Raw genomic sequence first — 25,033 nt, 5'->3', positions numbered from 1 at the left:
GCTCTGCTCACGTGTCTTTCTGTATGTTTCATTTGTTTCGCTTTTCTTGGAATGCAATATTATAGGTACGATACAAGTTGCACACATGAATTAATCATTAATCCGATATCTATATAATATTTAGAGTAAATGAAGAACAACGAATGCATTCCATTCAAACCAAACCGAATCGAACCGAACCGAACAACCAAGGCAAACGTTCGAAATCTCGATTGGTTTTCAACAATTACACTGATCAATATCGCTTCCAAATATGCGTAGTACTTGGCCTCGACCTGGATAATCCTAGCCGATTTCATCTAGATACTTGATTCGCTCTCCAAAAATATATATGTATATATATTGTATGTAGGTAGATATATGCATCTCGTATATACACACACGACTGATTTAGGTAATGGCTGCTGCTCTCGTCGAGTACTCCCAACTATTTTCACTGCTTCAATCTGCTGGTAGAAAAATAAACACCTGCTGCATGCACTCCCCTTTCTCTTCCTCGCTACGTCCTTTGTAAAATCCCCTGTCCCCCTGCTCGCCCTATCCCTTTACATTAGCTATATGTGGCATGAGAGCCCTTAGTAGTGGCATGGATATAGATAGAGGTGCTCTGTCTAAGTGGATTTTATACAATCGTTCGGTTCTACGATCAGCATTCTATAAGGGTGAAACGGAAAGAAGCGGGAGATCCAAGGGCTCCAAACAATCGCAAATCGATGTGTCCCTAGTTAAGTAAGTACATACATATGTATATGTATATTGTATATCTGGCGCATCTAGCTCTGGCACAATATGCCTACATATCCTGAATATCTGCCTCGAATTGTGCGAATTACATTTGCTTAATATTCGGTGCACAACAACTAGTAGAAACGCTTGCAAACTACTCAACATGGATAATGTGGCAAAGCACTGGCTGGAAGTGCAGGCCATCTCGGGTCGGGGATAACTCCACACTAAGTAACAGGCCGCTCGGCTGCGGCATACATATTACACAGATACTAAGCACTTATATTGAACGCACAACACAAACTCAAGGGTAGCAGAACTAGCGGCATCAATATTATCAATAATAATCATGCATTGATGGCCCTAACAATTGTCTGCTGCTGCAACAACAACAACATTACGTGCGGCATTTGTTATTCAGTTATCGCTTGGTATATGGCACCAGTCTACAATGTAATTGACAGAAGTTACAATTTAAAATTATCCTCATTAATTTCGCGTCGGTTTCGCATATTCTTCTTATTTTTTATTTCATTTCTGTTCAACGCATAACAAAATATCTACGAATTTAACAACATATTAGTTCCCATAGGCTACAAAATGAATATATAATACCTAGATTTTCATATATAACCCATTAATGCTTTCAGCTGTGTTTCTTCGGGGTTCCTGTGTGTCTGCCTGTGGAGCTGTGTGTTGTATCGAGTGAGACATAATTGACTGGTTTGTCAACGAACTAATTTTTGGTATACATATTAATATTTAATGATATTTCTGCTCGGCCTAGAACGAAAGCCTCATTGCGGGTTGTTGGTATTCTGGTATGAAGTTAATACCTTTTAGTAAACGCATTTTGGTCTCAAGATTTTTTAAATGAAGTTCGCGCATAGTTTGAGTGAGTTAAGCTAATCGATCTCTCTCTCAGTTAGTGGTTATCATAATTTTTGCTCAGTAAACAAGCCTGTCTCTCTAAAGTCCTAAAAAGAAAGTCTTCCGTTTTCACAATACAACAACAGGAATTTCAACTTGATTCTCATTTGGGCTCAATGCGTGTCGTGAGGGGGAGCTAATACGTTATATCAAAGACAGTATAAGAATAAGAAGCATAACGCCATACGATTAAGTGCGCCGACTCTAGAGCTCTAGATTTATAAACTTTTTAAGCAAGAGGGCTTGAATTTCGTCGCTGGACATTTGTATAATATGTATAGTCGTTACGCATCTTATCGTTATATTGCCTTTGACTATACTTTGTGTGTTTGGTTGGGCATGCATATCAACTTACACACAACTACACAAAAATTGTCTGTCAAGATCGTTTAAATAACATCTAAAAACATCCGGCGTGAGTCTCCAATATAGTTCACCATTTACTTAAATTTTTCATATGTATATTTCCATATTTGTTGGGACTAGGGGGCGGTGCGTGCAAAGTATCAGCTCTAAATTTCTCTAAATTGTTGCGTGCTAAAGAGGATTCTCTGGGTTACGGGTTGGGATTATCTTTACAGTTACTCAATATTCTTCTTTGATTTCACAATTGTTTTCTTGTTTCGTGTGCGTTGGCTTTGTGAGTTTTTTTTTTTTTATTTTTAGTTTATCCCTTTAAATCAGTATAAACTTTTACTCCGATGAAATGAAATGTTTTATATACTTTATCTTTTTGGTTTTTGTTAGTTTCGAACTCTGTTCTGTGTAAAATATCAGCAATTTTGTTTCGTTTGTTCTTTCAAATACATATATCATCCAGCGCGTCTTGTGTGTGTGTGTGTGTTTTTTTTTCTTTCTAATATTTAGAATATGTTTCTGTTAGATTTTGGGAGGTTGTTACAACGTTTACAATACACACACATCGACTGAAGGAAAGTTCGGATGGGGCGCAAATTCACTACAAAAATTACACTTACATTTACCTAGATTCGTTTCTACCATTGTACATTTATATATATATATATGTATATCATTTATTTATAATTATACTGAAATTGTATCTCAAAAGGGATATAAAGCCATTTAAGTTTGTTGGTTTGATCTCGATCGCCTCAAAACCACTTCCACCAGCAGCAGCTCCCCCCGATGCTCTGATCCTGCTGCGGAAATATAGTGTATGTGTGTAAGGATGTGAGTGACCGGTATATCGATTTCTGTAGGAAAAACTTACTTATCTACAAATCTTGACGGCTCTGGGACCTTTTCTAATAAAAAATTATAGCACACCTACGGGGGCGGCGGCACAATATATGTGTGTGTAGTTTCAAGCGAATATTCTGGGGTCTCTGGGGTGAAGTAAAACCTCTGCTTTGGCCAGTTTTGTTGTATAATATTGTGTATTTCATTCTGGTGTTGTTTCTGTTTTTTTTTTAGTATAATTGCATAAAAGTCAACATCATTAGCATTAAAATAATCGTAATTAAATATATGTATATCGGAGTACAACTAAAAAATATAACGCTCGCTCTCAGCAGCTCCTTTCGTCGGCACTTCCTCTACATGTATATAAAAGTCAATTCTTTAGGGTTTATCCTCGCTTTCAGTTTCACTTGCAATTAGCATTGAAATGCTTACACTTTTGCACTAAAAATTATATCGACATACTTTTTATTTTATTTTTTTCTCATTCTCAACTTTAGGGCTCGCCTATCCGCACACTCAAACAAATTAAATTAAATTCAAACTGAAATCAATCAAGAGAACTAAACGCGAAGTAGATCAAAGACTGCAAGCTCGCATCTCTCTCTAAATATGTTTGTTGCTTCTCACAATTTAATGATTATAATTTTCGATAATAAGAACTTAACTTAAATGTGTGTGTTTGTGTGGCGTGTGTGGTGCTACAATGCATGGAGATGTGTGGTGATGACCGCTGAATGGATGGGCGAGTGCAGCTAATGCTATCCTCAATTGTTTTCGCTTTAATTTCCGTGTCGTTTGTCTGCCTTTCGGGTTGGTTTTCTCACGTTTTTCCTTTTGTTTTTGTTTAAATCTAACACATAATTTAGTTGCTCTTGTTTAATAGTATGTAATATAAAAACTAAATAATTAATACGTTCCAACGCATCGCTAACTCGCAGCATCTAGCTTCCAAGAACATGCATTTCCATCAGATCGGATCAGGGTCGCCTGCTCCATTTGTAAGTTGTGTTTTTGGTGTGGTTGTGGGACTGTTCTGGCGGATCAGCTTTTGACATCGTTCTCAGGTTGTTGGTTTTAGTACAAGTACATATAATTATTTAAATAGGTAGGTGTAGGGAGTGGCTCGCTCTCCTCCTTAAATATGCTTTTGTTGTTGACAACAGAAATTCACTTAAACAAATGCCCAGCATTCGAGTGTTTTGATAACAAAGTCTTCTTGTGGCGCCAGTGGCTCGTTGCCGTATGTGCTGCAATGCTGCGACCGTCCCTGGTTCAGATCACCATCCAGCCACAGACCGAAGCGACCACTAAAAATAGATAAACGAATTAGCAAATGGTCAATAAATAGTTATCCTTTTCACACTTACTCTCCGGCGCCAATCGAAAGGCTCTCCATGTTGCCCTTAATGAAGTACATGTTCTCGCCAGTCCAATGGAACACCTTGAAGCTGGGGTTGAACTTGTAGAGCAGGGACTCGCCAGTGCCGTAAAAGTGATCCGACACGTGCAGCGAGCAAGAGGTCAGAGCACCGAATACCTGAAAACATTCGAAAATAAAAGGGTAATTATTAAAAATTTGAATAATTACAAAATGTATCAATTATTTATGCAACAGAACAGAATTTTTCCGAAAAATATCGGAAACTGAAATTATCAAACAGAAAATGGACAATGTCTGTCATCCCTAATCTGTCCTTATCCAAATACATCTCTCTCAGGGCTCGTTAACTGCCTTTTACTGACGCGAAGTAATTAATAAGGCATATTTGTTATTTATGCACTTTGTTGAACTTTAGAAAGTTGCTTATTCACTTATTAAACTGGTATTGAAGAAGAATTTGTCTAATTAACATTTTGAGACAATCAAAACAAAATACAACAATAATTTTTAGCTTGAAAATAAACTTAATTGCAGATACAAATGAGTCAGAGATTAGATAGATATATATTTTTGGCTTATATAGTATATTCTATTTGGAAATCTTTAAAAATCAACTTACATTGTGCTCTGTATCCTCGATGACAATCAGAACTGGACTCTCCAGACGCGCCATTTTGCGGTAGAGGGAGTTCAGTGCGAAACCATGTTGCGATGTGCTGAATATGAGGGACCAGGAGTAGCCTTCGGCTCTGGCTGGCAGATGTGAGCAGAGCTTCTCGCTGCAAGTGGAAAAATAGTTTTTAGTTAGGCTTCTATAAAAAGGATTCTAAGATGGTACTCCTGGTCAATGGCAGCTCAATTAAAAACATTAAAAATTCCAGACATATTTGTTCAAAAAGGTTTAGGTTAACTTTACTTAAGTGAGTAGTTGTAGTAGCTTACCGGTGCTCCTCTGTGAGGATTTCTGTCTTGCCAATCAGATCTGGTATGGGGAAGTCCAGGTCAAAGGAGCCGGTGGCAAAGAGTGAGGTCTTGCGATATTCATCTGTGCTCATGGACAGCACCTGGAGAACGATTGATGAGATTGCAGGATATTAGTTAAATAGGCTTAATTTCCAGGGTTAGTAACCATAAAACAGAAGCTAATTGGTAACTTAAAAGATATCAATATCAAAAATTCCAAATACAACTCAAAATACATGTCAAAGAGTTATTTAAATACGTTTCTGCTTTTTTTATTTCTTGGGAGGTTGTTGGGTTTAGATTATACATTTGAGTGCTGTGCTTTGGTTAACTGGTTTTCTGGGTTTTCATTTGAACGTTTTTATTGCGGTGTACAGTGCTAGTTTACAGTGTCTATGGGGTATTGGTTCTGTGGGGTCCCTTGACTTTTGGTTTCAACTCTAACTACAAATGAAAAGAGCTCGCTTGGCATCGGCACACTAGCTGAGTGAACGAAAATGAAAGAATAACAACACTTAGATAGCGGAAAGATGTTATTTTACAATGCTGAAAGATGCTCCGTGAATAGGGACAGTTTCAGGACTTGTTTGGGATTGTTTAAGGTTCCATTATTAAGACAATTCCTAATCCCAGTCAAAAGTTTCGAAACAAATTCTAATTTTCGTACTCAAGGCGTACATTTTTAATATACTTTCAGTTATTTTGCAATTACGAGACAAAGGATTTATACAGATGTGACCTGGCCTTGATTTAGTAAACTTGAATGGATTTTGATAGCCCTAAATGGGAGAAGACTCCATGCACCTTAGACGGCTGGCTTGGGTTGGGAATGACGACACAGATGAACTACGGAATAGCACATTTGCAGACGGCAGGACGACAGGTCACTATGGCTTGTTAGTAGCTATTGAAGGCGCGAGTACCATACTCGGCGGGAATAGCTGGGCCGAGACGCTGGACAGCAGACTTCCTGTCATACTCCGAGGGCATTTCGATATCGTTCTCAGGATCCAAATCCTCCGGCTTGATCGGCCTGTGGTCCCTCTTCTCGCCCTTGGTAGTGGTCATGCGGCCTGCGATGGATACATTCCTGCTACGAGCCTTCATCTCAGACTGTCGGCGGTTCTTGTCCTGCATGGTTATCTGGTATATCGAGCGCTGGCGCTGCGGCCCGCTGGCCATCACGCGATTCTGCTTAATAGCCCTGGGGGGCTCGACATCCCTGGGTTCTTGCTCCTGGTGCCGGCTCCAAGATTCGTTCCTACTCACGTCGTCATTGTCATCCCGCTTGCGCTCCCCCGTCTCGCTCGGGGTCGACGTGTCCGACTCGCCAAGTCCCCCAAAGAAACGGGGGGTGGCCAACCGTTTGGTGCTCATCCTCGCGGTGGAGTGTCTCTTGCCCGGCTGCATCAGCACACTTCCGCGGGCTTCACTGACAGCCCGAGGATTAAGCTGGGGCGTCGGGTTGACCGACTCCACCAATTGTGGGGCCCTCCATTTCTGCGCGCTCGTCAAGTGCTGGAATCCGGCGAACTTCTGGTTGATCACTTGCCGCGAGGCACTGATCAGCGCGTCGTTGCTTCCGATGCCAGCGGAGGACTCGTAGTGAAGCTCGTCCATTCGCCCCTGGTCCGCGTGCCGGGTTCCTCTGAGGAAAGCCTGCTTCAGTAACTCCCTCTCGGCGGGGGGTTGCTCGTACAGCGAATCAGGCTCCTCGTCCTCAGCTCTTGGCATGCCCCGGGCATTCGTGAAATCTGCACGAGTGGCCCTGGCTATGGCCACATCCATTAGTCCATCATCAGAGTCCTTTTCGCTGGTTGCCTGGGGCACATAACGAGTCAGCGGCGACCGCAGCTCAGAGAGCCTCTCCTGGGCATTAGAGCTGTACATGCTTGACAACTGGCCAACCTTGGACTTGGGATTGGGATTGAGCTGTTGGGAATGTGGTGGCTTGGCTAGGGTCTCGCGATTGCGCGCGGCCACATTTGCCGCATGACTGGCGTAACCCATGATCAACTGCCGGCGACGTGGCCTATTCTGACGGGCCTCCAGTTCCAGCTCCTCTGGGATGCCATCGTGTTCACTGGGCATGGTCTTGTAGGACATCGGATGGTTCCAGCCCTGCATCGGATCGGCATTGGGCTGTTCTTGGAAGTCACGCCTGTCATGGCGATTGGGATTGCAGTTTAGCATGTGGCGCGTTTCGTCATTCACAACCATTAGCTCCTCCTGAATGGAACGGCTAATGTCCCTAGCCGCCTGTGTGGCCAAGCCTCTGCCGAAAATCGGCGACGTATTGTACCCTCGCTGGGTGGCCGACAAAGTGGTCCTATTGTTGCGGAAAAAGGTTTCAGTCTTGGAATCCTCTTCCCACTGCTGCTGCTGCGGCTTCTTTAGCCCACTGCTCATGCAGCGGCGGGACGATAAACTGCCCGAACTGCTCTTTAGGCTGCTTGAAGAGGAGAACAGCCGAGTTTTGCCGTAGGTCTTGTAAGCAGGCAGCTTCGAAGGATCGGAACTGCGGACCATGCCCTGCATCTGGTTGACCAGCGTCTTCTTCACGCCGATCACTTTGCGAGGCAGAGCCCTCTCGGAAGCCCTTTGGGCAATCCTCTGACTGTGATAGAAGCACTTAAAGGACGAAGGCACCGGATAGATATACATAGTGGCGCCACGCTGGGCGAATTTGCCTAGGCTTAAAGGATGGCTACTCATCGCGACAACTGTGAAAAACGCTTCAATTTGGACAGTAACTTGTGAAAGCAGAGCACGCGAATTTATGGATTGCCCGACACTAATGGATGCTTCTCGGGGGCTATGGCGTCCTGCAACAAAATGTTATCGTCGAAAACAAAACCCGTTTTTGGGTTGATAAATACAAATTTTTAGATTGAGAGCTCTGTACTCGGAACGGAATGAAATAAAACAACGACTAACACGTGAATGGCAGGAACGAAAGTCAATTATGACACTGGCCAAAAATCGTAACACCTAGCCTGCTGGGATCCCAACCAAAAAGGGAATGTTTCACAAAAAAAAGGAAGAAGTCTCTTTATAAAGCTCCAAAGAGCAGATATTTTTGTCTAAAATATGCTTAACTACATTAAAGTATATCTCTCATTCCCGGAAATGTTCCCATTCTCACCGGACAACTTCTTCGCCGCGGATCCCTGTGATGTTGATGGGTATAGTGCAACTTTCTCAGCTTTTCGTGTAATCCCATGATGGACAACCGTTTGATTGAGGCTCCTCCAAAGAACTAAACACAGTCACTGCCAACCAGTGCGTGTTTGTGCCTCACTCGCATTTAATTTCAATACAATCTAATCTAGCGAAACATCTCAATTTTTGATCGGACCAAAGCCACCCATGTTTCCATGATAGCGCCCAAAAGCTACGAGCTACACCTTCATGTGAAATTCATTCTGACTAATTCGTGGGTGCTCACCCGGTGCGGACTTTGTTTTAACTTGTTATTTATTATTATTATATTTTTTGGGTTTGGGTTGTCGCAGGGTGTGACATACTCACTCACTGTTTTGGCATTGACAGCGTGTGAACATTTCGCCAGTGACGTCAATGATTGTGCTAATTTTCCCCACATTACTTGAACACGACTAATAACGAAAATAAACTCAATTTCAGCGAGGCGATTTGCATACGATATGGAATACATCCCGTGAGAAGGACTGAACCAGTGCCGTTTTTGCATAACTTTGGGCATCACCCGCACAACACCTGGAATTCGCTCGAATATGAGATCACTTCACATTCCCAAAATCAACAGAAAGTCAAGGCAGGCAGAGCATCGTTCGACGCTCCAGCCAACTTTAATGGCCGTGATTCGAGCATTAGCAAGTCTAGATAAGGCAAAGAGACAAAATACTATAACCGCTTTTATATCACGAAAGTAATTTGGAAAATATTCGTACTCTATATATTTGTATTTCGGCGTCGCAGTTGGGGGCCTGATTACATCTTGATCATCGCTATGATTGATTAACTTCTGGTGGGACCCTCGAGTTGAAGGACCGCCGAGAGTGCCTTGACTTTGATTCGCCATAAAGTGGCGTTATAGTGGGCTTTAAATCAATTATGAATGAGCCCCCCTGAAGCAGACTTAGACGACGAACCTAACGACGACCGACCTCGCCTGCAATTAGTCTGATATAAAATCTGCGATAAAGCCAGGCAGTCGTAGAGATATTCCACATCAGTTGAGCTGCTCGGAAGGTCACGAATGCTACTCAATTTGGGTCAGTGAAATAGATCGGAAACGCATTTGAACGCCAGACAGCGACCATATATACATAATATTGCCATTTTGCGACCCACGAAATGACAACAAAAGAGTCCCAGTAATTGAGGCGTGACTGCAATTTTGCGGATTGCCCGCAACAATTAAAAAACAGAACGCAATTTCGCCAGACAGACAAACAAATTAAACAGACGATTTTCAACGCACTTCAACGAGGGTCAGTTTTAAATCGCAGATCGGGGCATTCAAAAAGGAGAGAGAGAGGAGCCTCAGCCAAAGTCAAACGTCAATGACAGGTTTATATATTTATATATTTGCTGAGCACTTTAAAACACGGTCTCAGTTGGGCCAGAGCTGTGCTCGCCGTTGAGCGTAAAGTTAATAACCAAATATATTGTTTAGAGCTGATGAAAAAGCCACATATGTATATTGAACAGCTGGGAAATCACATGAATCATGTGTTCGTGCCTGCACCAATGATATTGTTTTTGTTACCTCGCGGTCGAGTCCATGACTGACAATCAATTCGCACATCTTCATGTAGTTTTCGGCTCTCTCTCTCTGGGACTGTTGTCACTTTCAATCAATTAATTTATAATTTCTGAATTCACAGAAGCTGCACACAAACACGCGCGGAAAAACAAATCACAGGTGTCGTATGCGCAATATCAAGTATACGCCACTTGGGCACGTGCTCGGCCCAGTTTGTTGATCGAATCAGATTCTGATTCTTTATCGTCCGTTGCTCTCTAAAAATATGGCAGATATGCTGCGTGGGTGTAGCCTAGCCGTAACCGTAACTCCACCGTTTCTGACCGACTTTGACGCTGTGCGTTTAAAAGCCAACTGGCAGCTGGCTCAGTCCAACCGTTTTTATTGGCCCCCAGCGAAAATTTATTCATTTGCCGCTCGCTCAAATTAACTCAACTCAAGTCGTGAGTTTGCTCAGAGCGAGAGAGCGAACGAATGGGATATATTATAATAAATATATATATGTATATGGAGACACTGGGCTAGTATCAAGTTTTGGCCTTTGGAGATCGGGAACGGGGAGTAACGACAGCTAAATAAAATAAAATATACCAGTGTAGAAATAATAAAGAACAGTGACAAATTGCTCACGGTTGAATTCTATCGAATGCAACCTTTTCGTGCCGTTCATATTTATATATTGCATTGTACATACATAAAGCCAACAGGCGACTGGGGAAAAGTGTGTCAAATGTATAAGCGGTTCTGCCGATAAATTGGGAGTTATGAAAGCAGCGCCAAGTGTGCAAAGACCTTACAAAACACATTTGTTTAGAAGTCAATTAAATATAATGCCAGCTGATGTTTATGGCTAACATGGAAACACATGAGCAAGGGATATGGTTGAAATATATATATATACTTTCATACATCCATAGTGAGTTTGTTTAAAAAGTTTAGTTCGATTTTAAACTATGATTAAACTTTTTCAAATATCTACAGCATTCTCTATTCCTCTTAATGATTGATCTTCAAAGTTTAAGCTCCCGTTCTGTTATAAAGTTGTCTTTACTTTGAGTCACTCGATCTCTAAAACAAAATTAAACTTCCTTAAGACATTTCCCTTGTTGACAAGGTCCATAAACATAAATTAAACAACCAGAATCAAGCTGATATCTTTATGATGTTTGCTAAAAATCATTGCATGCCACTTGGCTGGCAACTTAAAAACAGTAGCACTTCAGATAAAACCTATTAATATACACACACACATATCAGTAATTAATGTTTACGGCTTCTTTGCAAGTCGGGGATCGTAAAAACAATCAAGCAGGGAAGAAAATAATTCCCAAGGGTGTTTTCCCCCTTCCCGAGTAGTTTCAGTCACGACTTTGGGCTTTCACTTGATTTTTATTTGTTTAGAAATATGCGCACAACAAGATTTGCAATTTGTTTTTGTTCCCCCCTGTGATGCAGATAAGATAGTACTACCTACCATACAGAGTCATTATCGCTGATCTATTTATAATAATTAATTAAGAGCACTTTATAATTGACTGGCAGCAGCTTTAAAATTGATTTTCAGCAAATCTGACGGGGCCATCGGAACTTGTGAAGGTGAAACTGGGGTTCTTGTATCGGTAAGAGAATTATTTTTATTATATATTAAGAACTGGAGTCAAAAATTGAAGGACTACTGTCTCTCATAAGAATCTCTTGAGTTGTGACATCCCAACACAATGTTAAGTACACATATGACTCTATTTTATCGATGACATATTCTATCCTTCTATCTTTGTCAAGGCGCCATTTTTGATATAAATTTATACCATTTTTAGAACTCGACTCGTGTTTTGTCAACGTTTCCGGACACTTCTAAGTACTTACAATATTTTAAGGTTTCTAGGGAATCAATAGAACAAATTTTTAGAGATTGACACGTACTTTGGTTTGGGGAACGGCGGCGAACATATTCTGCAACGGTTCTGCATCAACTGGTTTCTCCGGGCCCCAAAAAGTTCAAAGTAAGTGGCAGAAAGTCGAGACCAAAGAACCGGCCCCAAAGCCAGAGCCAAAACCCCAAACTAAAAGGTAGTGGAAGCCAAATGAAGCGATGTAAGGCGAGAGCGAAGAGGAAGCAGTAGAAAAGAGCTTACCGGGCAAACGAGTATTGAGACCTGATGGCCGCGAATGAGCCAGCAAAACAAAGGGGCCAACAAGAAGAACAGCGGGCGAGACAGAAGGCGAAAAATGCGAAAAAGCCAAGAGATATGCTAATTATGCATGCGGAATAATATTTGCCTCGTTGTCTGCGGGTTAAGGCAGTGCTCTTCTAGCCACTGCAGCCGGTTGGCGGGTTAAGGGGAAGGCCGCCAGGTAATCAAGGTGTGTGAGAGGCTTGGCCTGGGAAAGGTGCGACGTTATGTTATGGAAAAAGTTTATCGCAATATATCAGCATACGAATGCTCTTAGTAATTATCGCTTACTTTGTATTTATAGAAGCGATACCAAATCTATTAAAAATACAGATTTAAGCCTTTACCCTTTAATTTACAACTTCAAAACAAAAACCTACACAGAATTAACATGATTTATCGACCTGTTCCAAGTTGACTTTTAAAAATAAACCAAAAAAGAAAACAGATTAGGCGTGTTACAAATATAGAAAGACATGCTAATATCATATTTTATTTAGAGCCGTAACTCTGTAAAAAAAACTTCCATAAAAGAAACTCTAAATTATAAGGTTCCCGTAAAAAAAAATCCATTTAAGCTGCAAGACCCAAAGGAAAACCTCGATAAGATTGCAGTTTGGCAACCTATTTATAAGTATACCCGAGGGTCTAAAATCATATGTTTTGCTTTTAGCATTTCCTGTTTTTTTCCCATTATACCTTATCGCCTCTTGTTACTTTTCCCATATTACTTTATTTATACTTTTCTTGTTCTCCATGCATGAATTAACTTATCAGCTATTGTTGTTGTTCGACTTAATTTTTTGCTTGAATGCATTAAAAGAGCGTGAAGCGAACAACTTGTGCAATCTTTAGTTTTTAATTTAACACCGAGTTGTTTTTTATGTCTGCGTAAATATTTAGTTGGGGACTTTTTGTTGTTTAGTTTCCAGGGTAACTTAGGTTAGTTACCGTGCGCTGTGAGGTCACATTTTCGCGCTAAACCAGTCGAGTGTTTGTCAAAGCCAAACAGCAACTAGCGAGAATCTCTACAGAGAATCATCCGACTTTGATGGAGTGTCAAAGTAATTACAATATTTCTGAGGAGGATGCCTTCTCCAGCAGAGAGACACAGATCAGATCATTGACCCAAGACAAGCAGCAAAGTTCGAGACACCTGACAGTCTGACAAATGGGTGTTCGTTTCGACATCTTCCACATCTGAGTCTAATGATGATGCCGTAATAGTTGCAAATCAGTTCAAGCAATTAACTCGGCGTTGCCGATCCAAAGTCGCCAGTAATAGCAGAAACGTGTCCGATAATGGCATCTTATAATAGTTATAGTCCATATAATATCGACACTAATTATAATCCGCACTAGGCAACAAAGTTTGGTAGGGTAATCTAAAATTCTGAGATGGGTATACTTTGCTAATAAAATTTAACATTAATATTTTACCCTTTTAAAGCTTGTTATGAAACTGTTCTATTACGCCTTTAAGGACAAGTTTTTATTATGAATAGGCCTTGAATATATTTAAACAGTTTTTTGTAACTCGTAGCCTTCACAACTCAAGTGTTTTAACAGTCGGTGGCTTAGGTGTTAAGTAGGCACAATTTTTTAGAAATAATACTCATACAAATTGGATAAACTTTGAAATATAAAATTTACAATTCCCCCAAAATCTTTAAAGGATAGAGTTATCCCTTTTGCTTACTGAACCCAAATAGATCCTGGACATCCTCTCACCACTCACCGTTTCGTGCATCTCACCGCTCTCGTCGAGCAGGGCCTCCAAACTCTGATCGTCCTTGGTGGGCGAGAGCGGGGGCGTGGGCGCTCGGTTCTTGGCTGTAAGCATTGAGCGGGGCAGCAGGTGGCGGCCATAATGCAGGTAAAGGTAGCGACCCCAGCGGCGACCTGCTAGGCCGCAGACCGCCAAAATGGCGAAGACGGAAATCACGAACCACATGTTGCCGCGGACGGAGCAGCAGGCAGTGGTGGGCGGGCAAAAGCTTGGCGCTGTGTCTCACTTTTTCGGCCTGCACTGTGCGAAAGCTCTCTCTTGCTCTGTGTGCCTCTCTTGTGAATGGGAGTCTTGTGACCAACGAGATTTGACTTTAGCTTTTTTCTCCGTTTATTTGCGTTTCTGTTGTTGCCACCGCTTTTATCACGCTCCACGCCTTCCGCTTTTCCGCCTGCCCGTGTTTTCAATACGGTTTTTCTGTTACGCGTAAACACACTGGGGGTGCCCCCGCTAAAACATTAAATTGTTTACTTTTCGTTGGGCCTTAAATTCTACCACATGTATTATTTGTTCTATTTTTTTTTTTAACTTTTCGCAACAAAAGCTTCTTTTGTGGGCAGCTGCTGCTGCTGGTGTTATGCGTTTTCAAACAAGTTGCTCGGCCGACTGACGAAGTGAAAGAATATAAGGCATGACGAAACGAAACAAAGCTCCCCAAAGAGAGAGCGGCGCGGCATGGCGCTCTCTTAAGCCCCACAACTACTCCCCCCAGTACTCTTCCGACTCGCGCAACTTCTTTTCATCCAGTTTTTCAAACAACAGGTTTGGGGGAGTGCACGGCAACATGTAGCCACAACATGTTGCAGCAGCATGTTACCAGAGTTGTGCCGATTGGAAGTTGCGTATACGTAATTTTTATTTTTGTGCGATAATTGCTGGGGTGTGATCGCAAATTGCTAAGCTAGGAGTTAAGGCATAAACCAGGCAGCCCCCGCGATTTCTTTGTTATTGCCTTGTCTCGGGCCACTCACGTGCCTGAAAAATGTTTTTAGCTTGGCTCCGCTTTGTTTCACTTTTCTTTGGCTTTCTTGTTTTGGCCGCTGCATTTGCCGTTCCGGCCAAGGTTTGCACGAAATTCACAATTTTTGGGTTAACTGTGCATTTTGGCCAACAGGTTTGGCGTAAAATTAGCAACAGTAAAATGTTAAAAACTGGAACATCGCAGCACAGAAATAACAAGATCAATTTGAAATTGATTTAATGAGGTATTCGGCCTTGTAATTTAAAAATCTAATTTTTTTCTTCATATATTTTATATATCTATATTTATATGAAATATGAAATATATATATTAACTTATGATAAGGAAAAGAAAATATCACTTTATTAGAATAATTATTAACCTAATTACTTTTAATAAGTTCCAGCCAAAAATTAACCCTTAAGATACATGTTTCGTTCAGTTTAAGTTATGGATGTTGGACTGTACTAAAAGAAAGATAAAGATAAACAGAGAAGAGAGACGATGACGATGGCCATAACTAAACGGATTTGTGGGCGTGCTAAAAGCCGCGACAACATCGGCCGGTCACTTGAATTCAGAGAAGATAACAACAACAACATGAGCCGCCGTACAGCTACACTTGCAAGTCTTATTCTAATTAGTTACGCAGCAAACCGGTTAAAATATGGTATTTCGAATTGAGTAATTGAGTAAACAACAAACCCCTCAGAGCTGCACTGCAATATGCGTATTGAAGAAACCGGAATAACATTTCCAAGCACTGCTCCACTTTGGAATGCACACCAATAGACCGTTATCCGGTTAAGAACAGATAACTCTTTCAATTGCTATTTGTTCTAGTCGAGATGGTTTCGGTCACATGACCGCATCAAACATCGGGTTTGCATCACCCACAAAGTTAATTAAAACCGAACCGGTTAAGTTAAGAATCTGTTTAGAAAAAAAAACAGAGCAACTAATTGAAAATTAGCTTGATATATGCAGCATTTAATTCTTTAAATATGGTATATATATTTATTATATATATATTTTATCTATATGTGTCTTTAAATCAAAATCAGTACTGAGAGGATTCCCCATTCCAACGAGGCCATTAAAATCTTTGGATTATTTTTAGCATTCGCACGCTACTTCATAATGTTGTTGACAAGTTGTTTGACCTCTTTTGTGATACTTCCAATTTTTGGCCCATACATATGTATATAATTCAATGAAATTGACTGCACGCAATTATTTTTTGGCGACCTCAATGATGAAACAATCACGTGTCGGCTGTGGGTTTGCCTCTTTATCGTAGTAAATATGTATGCGATTTGATTTGTTTGTTTGTTTGCTTATGCGGGCACGCTGTGTGGCCATTTGTCAAATGTTGGCTGCCAGTTACAGGTAAGTTAGTACCAGGTATTGTATTACCTAAAACATGTTCATAATGTGGCAACAATTGCCGCTAGATGCTGGTAACTCAATATACCAAGTGACGGGAGCAGGAACTTGAAAGTCTGTGGAGACATTCACCAGTCACTGCAGTTTTCTTCACATTAATTGTGGTTAAAAGGAAGAGTTTGAATGTGATTTTAAAGCTTTAAAGAAGTACTTATACTAATTTTTAATTAAATAATTTCAAATAATATAAAACAATCCATTCTTGACGCCACAACATCTGTAATTCATCAATACCAATCACCTCTCTGCCTGTCCCGTTTCTTAACCTTTAATTATAGCCACTCCTCGGGGCAAATTAAATACGATATATAGCCGGTATAATGCCAGTCAACCATTGGAAATCCAAGCCAGATATGTTTAAACAAAGCTCTCTTCACAACTGGCTGATTTCTTTCCCCCATTGAATTGAGTTTCGCTTCGGATGTATTTATACATTTCGTTGGTTTCATTTTGTTTTTTGTTGCTGTTGAAAAGTCCTCTGGCAATGCATTTTAAATTAAATTTAATTACAGTCAAAACAAAGATACGAGTAATTAAAAGAGAGGTGACGCCCTGCCCTCGAGGCAATGCCGAAAGGTGAAAGAAATGTCAAACGAGACTCATATCAGATTTAATGCCAAATAAAAGGCGAAGGCGCCTTGTAATGGAAATTTAAGTGAAACTGAAAATATTTGAGTAGTAACTCTTGGAGACCGACCGGCTAGACAGGTCTCGAGGATAGGAAATTGGGAATTTCTAGCAGGCCATAAAATACCATAAGATATGTGGTTATGCAAATAAGAAGTCTTGGGTTTATTAGCCCAGCAAGCTACTTCTCTCCTACTCCTACTTCCAGTAAAATTTCTCCGATACATAAAAATCGTTCAAACGCAACACTCCACTTAACGACAAGCGAGTGGGAGACATATGGGGGAAGCGAGAAATAGATGATTGATAGCAGAGATCCGAGATAACTGGGTTATGTGTGCACCACAACAAGAGGAGTTGGAGAATTGAGGAGAACTCAAAAAGTACTTCAAGTGTTGTCGAGGTCGGAAAAGAAATCGTTCTGTAAATTATTATTATTATTAAATGTCTGCTAACCGGGGCGATAAGAGAAAATAAAGTGGAAAATTTTGCATCTAAATTTAGATTTGTTCGGCTTGCCAAGAAATCCTCGCTCAGAAGTCTCAGACAATTGCGTGGCAATTCAAGCAATTTCACCGCCGATTCATATACATATATCCCTTATAAATAATTCTCAGATCGGCCAGATCATCTGGTATGCGATATATAGTACGTTCATGGCATCCATTCACATTCCATCTTCGTGGCGAAGGTATTTACACGATCATTATCGTCGGAGCTGGACATTTTCGGACGGATTCGACCTTATAGACGGTTTCGATGGATATGGCCAGCTTTTATGGCCCAGGCATTGAATACTGTTTTGGCTTTCGGCTCAGACGCGCACGGATTACCAATCCGAATGCATTTTGAAACACAATTTTCTTTGTTTTTCGATTTCGCTTTGGGTTTTGCTATTTTGTTTTTATTTTTATGTATTTTTTTCTTAATTTTTTTGCACAGACTTTCACCCCGGGCAAAAGAAGACTAGACTAATCATATTTGTGGCTTTTGCGGCCTTTCGTTTTCCGGTGATTTATAAATATTTACCCTTTTCTTGATGTATCTGGCTATTTTTGAGATTTTCATTGTTTTGGCACTCATTTTGGTGGCGTCTGAAGAGTCGGAGAATTGCAGGCGGAAGACTGAAGACCGAGAGAGCGAGAGCAAGGCACTTTCTTAGCCCTCTTGCTTGTTATTCTTCTGTGTTCTTTTGTGGCTAATTTTGGACACGCTCTTGCCAGAAAGTGGAAAAACCCGAGAACCAAGCGAAGCTGTTTGCTCAGGTGCAATATTCAAATATTCATCTATTTCGTTGCGGCACAAGTCACATTTTTGGGGGACGACTCAGAGAATCTGGTTCCACACACACAATCCACACCGAACCGGGGACCACGAATACGAAATGTATCGAATCTATAAAGACTGAGACGCGACGGTGACTGTGCGGCTTGGATGTGTTGCGAAAACTAAAAACACCAGCAATCGCTGGCTCAGTCGACACAGTCGCAGTCACAGTCGCTGTGGCGCAGCAGCAGCGCCAGCAACAAAAATAAAAACAACGCCAACGACAGTAAAAACATTAACAATATCAACAACAGCGGCAGCAAAACGTGGCTCAGCTGGTGGCTGCTGGCTGGCCGCTTCTCTGCTGATGATAGCATGCCTATGACCAACGCAACGGACGCGACTGTGGCTGCTGGAGGCTGACCGATCTTAAGTCTGGGAATGACGATTCTATAGCCTCTCTTTGGGGTAGCAGATAAGCTACTGGGCCCTACAGATTACGCGGAATTAGGGGTAGCTTAGAGGTTGATCAAATGGATAGTGTTTCTAATAATTGTATTATTTAAATTACGATTTAAAATATCTTTCTTGGGATTCTAGAATTTCTAGCTTAATTTTTAAATAAAGTTCGCAATCAAATTTACATTTTCTCAATACAAAAACAAATGTTGAATATTTCTTAAGTTTGTTTACAAATATTTATTATATTATTAAAAATTTTTTAAGCTTTATGGGTCAATTATAATGTCTTTGAAGTTTATATTTCTATTTCAAATAAACTCTTAAACCGCTGCGATTTAAGGGTAGGTTGGGTGTGTATTGATTTTCTTTCGCACTATTTTTAACAGCCACTGTGTAATGTGTGCGCATAAGATGTATTTCTTACCTATTTTCTCAAGCCCCTTGAGTACCTAATTCAAATGCCACTACTGTAGGTTGTTTGTTTTTATAAAACTTCATAGATGTGGATTTTAACCCTCTATAAACAAATAATGTATCTTATTTTTAAGGATAAAACATTGTGGTTGTAATAAATAAATAAAAACGATATTAGCTAACTTATTAATCAATAACTAGAACCGATTAGTAGCTACAAAAGATCTTGTTTTTCCTTTAGTTAATGTAATGGGTTAAGCCGCTGTTCCCGGTAATTGCTTTTCAGGTGTTTGCTGCGCTTTGGTTTACAGCTATGCAAACATGTTAACTGTCATGCTAATCAATTGATTGCACATCGTCTATATTTATTGCCTCGCTGTGCCATTTGTTTACCTTGCCCGTTTTAAAACGAAGCACTTCAGCTTCTGGCCTGCTGTGTTGGCACACTCATGCCCATTAGTATGCCTTCCTTGGAAGGTAATCAAAGCCGTAAAGGGTTTTCGTATGCACCTGTCGAACGCCTAACGATGCACCCTCGCTTATGAAACGGAAAATTCTAGATTGATTCGCAGATAAATATGTTAATCCGTCACTTGTGGAATAATCAAGATCAAGAACAGGTTAAAGATCCTTTTTGTTTAACTATACTACACTATTTATTTATAAATCAGGGGGCTAGGCAGATTAGAGCCGCTGTAATCAATCAAATTCGATTTGGTAAACAAACGAATTTAAATCCCGCTTATACCAGTTTGTACTATCATTTTCTAGTTATATTAGTTTTATTAAATGCATTAAGATATTGAGATTACTCAATTAACTAGTATGTGGCACATTCGGCTGACTTCAAGTTGACATGATGAAATATTATAATTGGTTAATGAATGCATTTAATTAATACTGGTTGTAAAAGGTCTGATATAATTGTGATTATTGGTTTAACAAATCATTGAATAGTATAAATTAATTATTTGCATATTTGTTGTAAAAGCTGGGAATATTTTTATTATTTATTATTACACAAAACAAATACTGTGGCAAAATTTTATAATTCCATTCTATAAATTTACCAAATTCACCTTTTAAGAGTCACCCAAAATGTATCATATTTTGCACAAATTAAGATAATAAACCGTTTTTAATTATTCAAAGCCGCACCTACTGTTCAGAAACAATACTATATGAGGCTAAGGAGTCAGAGAGTGCTCGAGATGCATACTAAAAAGGCTTTTATCCACCCTCGAAATCAAAGTGATACAAATATTACTGCCACACATTAAGCCAGTGTTTATGGGGCTGCAATAATAAAGTGCGCAATTTAATAAAAAAAAAAGTGCACTTACAATTTGTCGTCCCCTTCAGGGCAGACCGGGGGGCTCTTGTGATAACCCGGGAGATAGAGCGGGAAGAAAGGCTAGCTGGCTGGCTGGCAAATATGCAAATTGAACAGATGATTCCGATGATGATGATGGCGATGAAGATGAGATGCGAGGAGGCCTTTGGTCAATCCAATTCCAATTGTCCTCCCGGCTTCGTTCGTAAAATTCATTGAAGCCAATTGATGGTACAAGTACAAATAAGCGGGATATTCATACGTACACTTGTTTGTTTATACTATATATAGATATAGGCGGCAGGGGGCATTTAGCAATTGGGAGCTGGCGTCAGCGGCCCATGGGAATTGGGGGGTGTGACTTGACCGACCGATCTTCCTCCGCTAATTGAGCGTTTAGGCAGAACAACAGAAGCCAAGCTCTAAAGTAAAGCGCGATCGTCACTTGCTTTTATTTTCACATTATTTTATTTCGCTATTTTTATACACCTGAACCGGATTTAGCATCAAAAAAATAACACACGGGGATGATGATCAGCTTGCAAGGCAGCAAAAAAAAAAAAAAAAGACAACAAATTAAAAAGCGGCAGCAACAAACAGCAAAAACCGGCTAAATGACAATCGCTCTGGATGGGTCCCCGTTTAGATTTAATTAGAATATAGTTAAATGTAGTTAGCTGTAAAGCAGAGCCTCCGATCCGATCCAAATCGACATCTGTTCGATCGGGATTTAATTAAAAGGATTTTTAATTGAAGCAGTTAACGACGAGACATCTCATATAATCAATTTATGTTCGGCACGCGCTGGTCGTGGCACAAGTAGACCACAAAAGTGGCTAACCCAACCGGTTGATGACAATAATGAACACGAAGCACATCTGTATACAAATTAAGCTTAGGCATTTGCGCTCCATTCATAGTTAATTTTTGTAAAAAAAATGCCTTAACACTTTTTTAAACAATATTTATGCAGCCCATTGTGTGAAACTAGTTTAAAATGTTTATTTTTTAGCATAAATTAAATAAGATAAAATTCCTAAATAAATGTATAATAAATATATATATCTTTAAAGGTAATTTCTACGAAATAAAGTTCCCCAAAATGTTTCCTATCTCTGTAAAGTACTTAGTACATGGAATCATCTCAAGATAATCCAGAACCCTGGTTTATTTTCGGCTTCAATTTGAACTCAAGATAAGCTTGAGTATTACGCAATTGTGAAATAATATGCATTTCGAATTTGCTATATATCAACAGCTGCAACATTCTTTGCCGTTTTATTTTCAGACTGGCTTCAGGCTATTTTGGCTCTGCGGAAGTTTTTTAGTTTATAAACTGAAGTCCGCAACGGAAGCAGCTTCAGATGATGCTTCGTCACTTATGGCTGTCATCGGTAGTAGTCCGCTTATAGAGGAGAGAGATAACCCCTCGAGTGCCAAGATTTTATTGATAACTCTGCTGAGCTCCCTTTTTAATGTATTTTCCGTTCCAAAGATTGTGTATGTTTTGAGGCGACGCTAATGAGGAAACAATTTGCTGAAACATCGCTACACTGCCCGCTGATAAGGTAGGAAAATTGTCCATAACCGCGATAAGAAAAATCTCGGATCCATCTTGAAACAGTGGCTACCCAAAGTTAAAGTCAACGGAAGTTACTCATCGATCGTGATCCCAAATTAGGAGTTGGCACGCTTATGGGCAGGTGAAAACGTGCCCGTTAATATTGCGCAAACAAATCGAGGGAAGGCGCTAATTGTTGTAAAAACGCAATGATAAATTATAAATATTGTTTGCTCTACGTCTGTTTCCCCAAGTGCAGCTGGTGGCTTTTAAAAGCCACGTTAAATATTGCGAAATAGAGCCGCGAAGTCGTTGAATCCAATCTAATTAGCATATCAATTTGGCGCTTTGTGTTGATATACGAAGAATGTGGTTAACTCGAAAGGGGGCAGAATATCAAGGGGCCGGCTCTAGATTGGCTCTCAGGTGATATAAGGCGAGCGCCGGCAAGGTTGGACTTGTGTCGGTGGTCGTCGTATATATTACGCATGTAAATGGGTTACGTTGTCGGTGTTAGGCTAGGTTGGGTAATGCGGCCAAGCTGCTCTGATTAAGCCTCAAAATGAGTGGCTTGTGGTTGTTAGATTTGGGCGATGAAGCCACAGAAGCCCCAGAGAATCGCAAAAGGTTTATGAACTTGCATGATGGATGGGATCAAGTGTGAGATAATATTACTACATATGTTCTTGGGATGGCCAAAAATATTGGTATATCGATACTGTTCGATATTTTAAGTTTGCGATAAATCGATAGGTTCTTGAATATGAATTATCAAACTATCAGAAAAATAGATAAATAAATTGTATAACATTTTTTTAATACTTTTCTTTAATGCGATATTTTTCGATATTTAAAAATTCGATATATTCGATATTCAAAAGCGTACAATATTTTGTATATAATTGTGAGCACAATAATTTTGTTGTAGACTTTTCCTCTTAATATATTTCAACCATGATTTAAATGAACATCCAATAATTAAAGTATAATTTGGCAGCTAATCGAAATTGAAGCTTCATAAGAGGATCTTACAATTTATAAAACCATATTTACTGTGATCCCTGCTCAGCCTTTTAACTGCTTCTAAGAGTTTACTAGGAGTGTAGAAATATTAAGAGTTGCGTTGGTTCTTCACCCCCTCATTTAGTTGTCCTTAATTTTAAATGTTTGATATTAATTCGACTGAATTGAATGCAATGAAAATGTTTGAATTTAAGATGCTATTTGAAAATGGCAACAATAATGAAAATACTTGGCCAATCCTAATAATAAGTGGTAGAATTTTAGGTCAAAAGTCGGGATTGAATTTGAAATGCTCGCTTGACAAGTAGATGAGCCAATGGATAATACTTAATAAACCAATGATGGGTGAATAAAGAGTGCTGCCGAAAGTACACTTGGGTGCCGAGTGCTGGAGAGGGTGCCAAAGAAAGTTCGTGGGATCATTTTTATTTCACTTTTCGGTGGAAGGTGGGGAAAACACAACTAAGAAAAAAAGTGCAAAAGTGCTTAGTGTCTTGTAAAAACTACGACGGAAACGGAAACTAAAAGACCAGCGAGCATAAAGTATTTAAAATTAACAAATAACCAAAAAACTAAAGAGAAGTATGCAAAAATTCAAAATTTTCACACAAGTTTCAAATAACTTGTTAATTCTTTTTGGTTTTTTTTTTTTTTTTTTTTTTTGTTTAGCTTAAGTTTGGTGCGGACAACACAGTTAGGTTTAGGTGAAGAATTCGTATTAAAGGTTTTTGATCCTAACCTCGCCGCCCAACAATTCCAAGTCATGCGATGCGGCATGCGATGCCGTTTTAATGATCTTGTAGGTCTTGGCGAACGGCGCCTTTATGAGCTGTTGCAGTCGCAGGAGGTTAAATATCATATATGGCACAGTTATTAATGGATTTAGGCGGGTTCTCGGACCCATTTTGATGGCAGTTTGTTTGTTTTGTAAAAGTCGATATTGGTTCGATTGGAAAACAAATGCAAATCAAATTGTAAGGTACGAAAGGAAGAAGAAAAACAGGAAAAGAAAGGAGAAAACGCATGTACAATACACGTGGGGAAAAAAATGTAAACAAGATTTACGATTATATAAGTATGTTTTAGAAAACTTTGGCGTAAATTGTCATTAATTAGTAATTATTAAATCGGTTTCTGAGGCATTATATAGTATATAACCTAAAGAAGCAAATGTAATATTTCGTTTCGTTTCACAATTCGAAAATGTCGTGGAAAAAGAGCTCGAGAGAATCGTTTAAAAATATGTATATAATAGAACAATTCGAGGAGAAAGCTCAGAGCAAAGAGTTAAACGATATGGAAATAGATAAAGAGAGAGAGAGAGAGAGGGCCGCGCGAAAGGACTCTCGGCTTAGGCGGTTGTGGACTCACCTCCCAGGACTCGCGGGTCAGGTCGCTGATCTCCTCGCCATCCTGGCTGCCGCCTCCCATGCCGGCCTTGGTGGTACCGCTCTTGGTCCACTCGGTGTCCTCCTGGATTAACTCGAAGCCACGCGCCTTGATCTGCTCTTCGTCCAGCTCACCGTACAGGTGTTTCACCCAGGTGTTTATGAAGCGATAGAGCTCATCAACGCTGCAAATTAATAATTTAATTAATATGTTTTGATAATGAAAATGAAGCCACAACTCACCGATTCTTGGGCACACTGAACCAGTACTCGGCGCGCAACTTGTTCTTGCCGTAAGACATGACAGAGGTTGGCAGCGGTATGGCCTTGCCGATGGGTTTACCCATGCGCAGGCGCAGATACAATGGTGGGTCGAGACAGGCTCGGGCCGGGCGTGGGATGAGTTCTGCAAAATATCAATATAGGTTAGTCTCCAAGCTGTCGCCAATTTAATGTCCATTCATCTTACTGTCCACACTGATAAAGAGCTCCGGCTTGTCATCCATGGAGACCATGGAGCGGTAGTCCAGCTTGGGTGCCTGCTTGGCCTCCTTCAGCTTGGTGCTGGACGAAGTGCCCTCCGACGAGTGCGGGCGTATAAAGGTACCAATTGAGGAACGTCTGGGGAGGCACACA

General features: G+C 40.3%; 2 protein-coding genes across 25 annotated transcripts in view; both read right to left on the bottom strand.

The window, feature by feature from the left end:
• Positions 1 to 2,171: 2,171 nt before the first annotated feature.
• Positions 2,172 to 25,033, bottom strand: part of mtd (TLD domain-containing protein mustard) — an 84,348-nt gene continuing 61,486 nt past the window's right edge. For 12 of the 24 annotated variants that reach the window (XM_070286481.1, XM_070286480.1, XM_070286469.1 and 9 more), the window contains 8 exons: positions 24,867 to 25,018; positions 24,641 to 24,803; positions 24,381 to 24,582; positions 23,749 to 23,838; positions 5,183 to 5,304; positions 4,860 to 5,019; positions 4,227 to 4,396; positions 2,172 to 4,166 (listed from right to left, as the gene is read on the bottom strand). In XM_070286481.1, coding sequence (XP_070142582.1) covers positions 4,031 to 4,166; positions 4,227 to 4,396; positions 4,860 to 5,019; positions 5,183 to 5,304; positions 23,749 to 23,838; positions 24,381 to 24,582; positions 24,641 to 24,803; positions 24,867 to 25,018 — 1,195 coding nt within the window. In that variant the 3' untranslated portion in view covers positions 2,172 to 4,030. Of the gene's footprint in view, positions 4,167 to 4,226; positions 4,397 to 4,859; positions 5,020 to 5,182; positions 5,305 to 9,956; positions 10,301 to 13,865; positions 14,509 to 17,979; positions 18,400 to 23,748; positions 23,839 to 24,380; positions 24,583 to 24,640; positions 24,804 to 24,866; positions 25,019 to 25,033 lie in introns of those variants that run through there. The other 12 variants (XM_070286471.1, XM_017167989.3, XM_017167990.3 and 9 more) reach the window with 4 other exon arrangements.
• LOC108075514 (uncharacterized) lies at positions 5,856 to 8,151 on the bottom strand. Its single transcript, XM_017168001.3, has one exon. The coding sequence runs from the start codon at positions 7,916 to 7,918 to the stop codon at positions 6,101 to 6,103; it is 1,818 nt and encodes a 605-aa protein (XP_017023490.1). The 5' UTR covers positions 7,919 to 8,151; the 3' UTR covers positions 5,856 to 6,100.

This window comes from Drosophila kikkawai, chromosome 3R (genome assembly GCF_030179895.1).
Source record: "Drosophila kikkawai strain 14028-0561.14 chromosome 3R, DkikHiC1v2, whole genome shotgun sequence".
Lineage (NCBI taxonomy): Eukaryota > Metazoa > Arthropoda > Insecta > Diptera > Drosophilidae > Drosophila > Drosophila kikkawai.
Note: the sequence above shows the minus strand (reverse complement) of the source record. Positions and strands in the feature narration are given on the sequence as shown.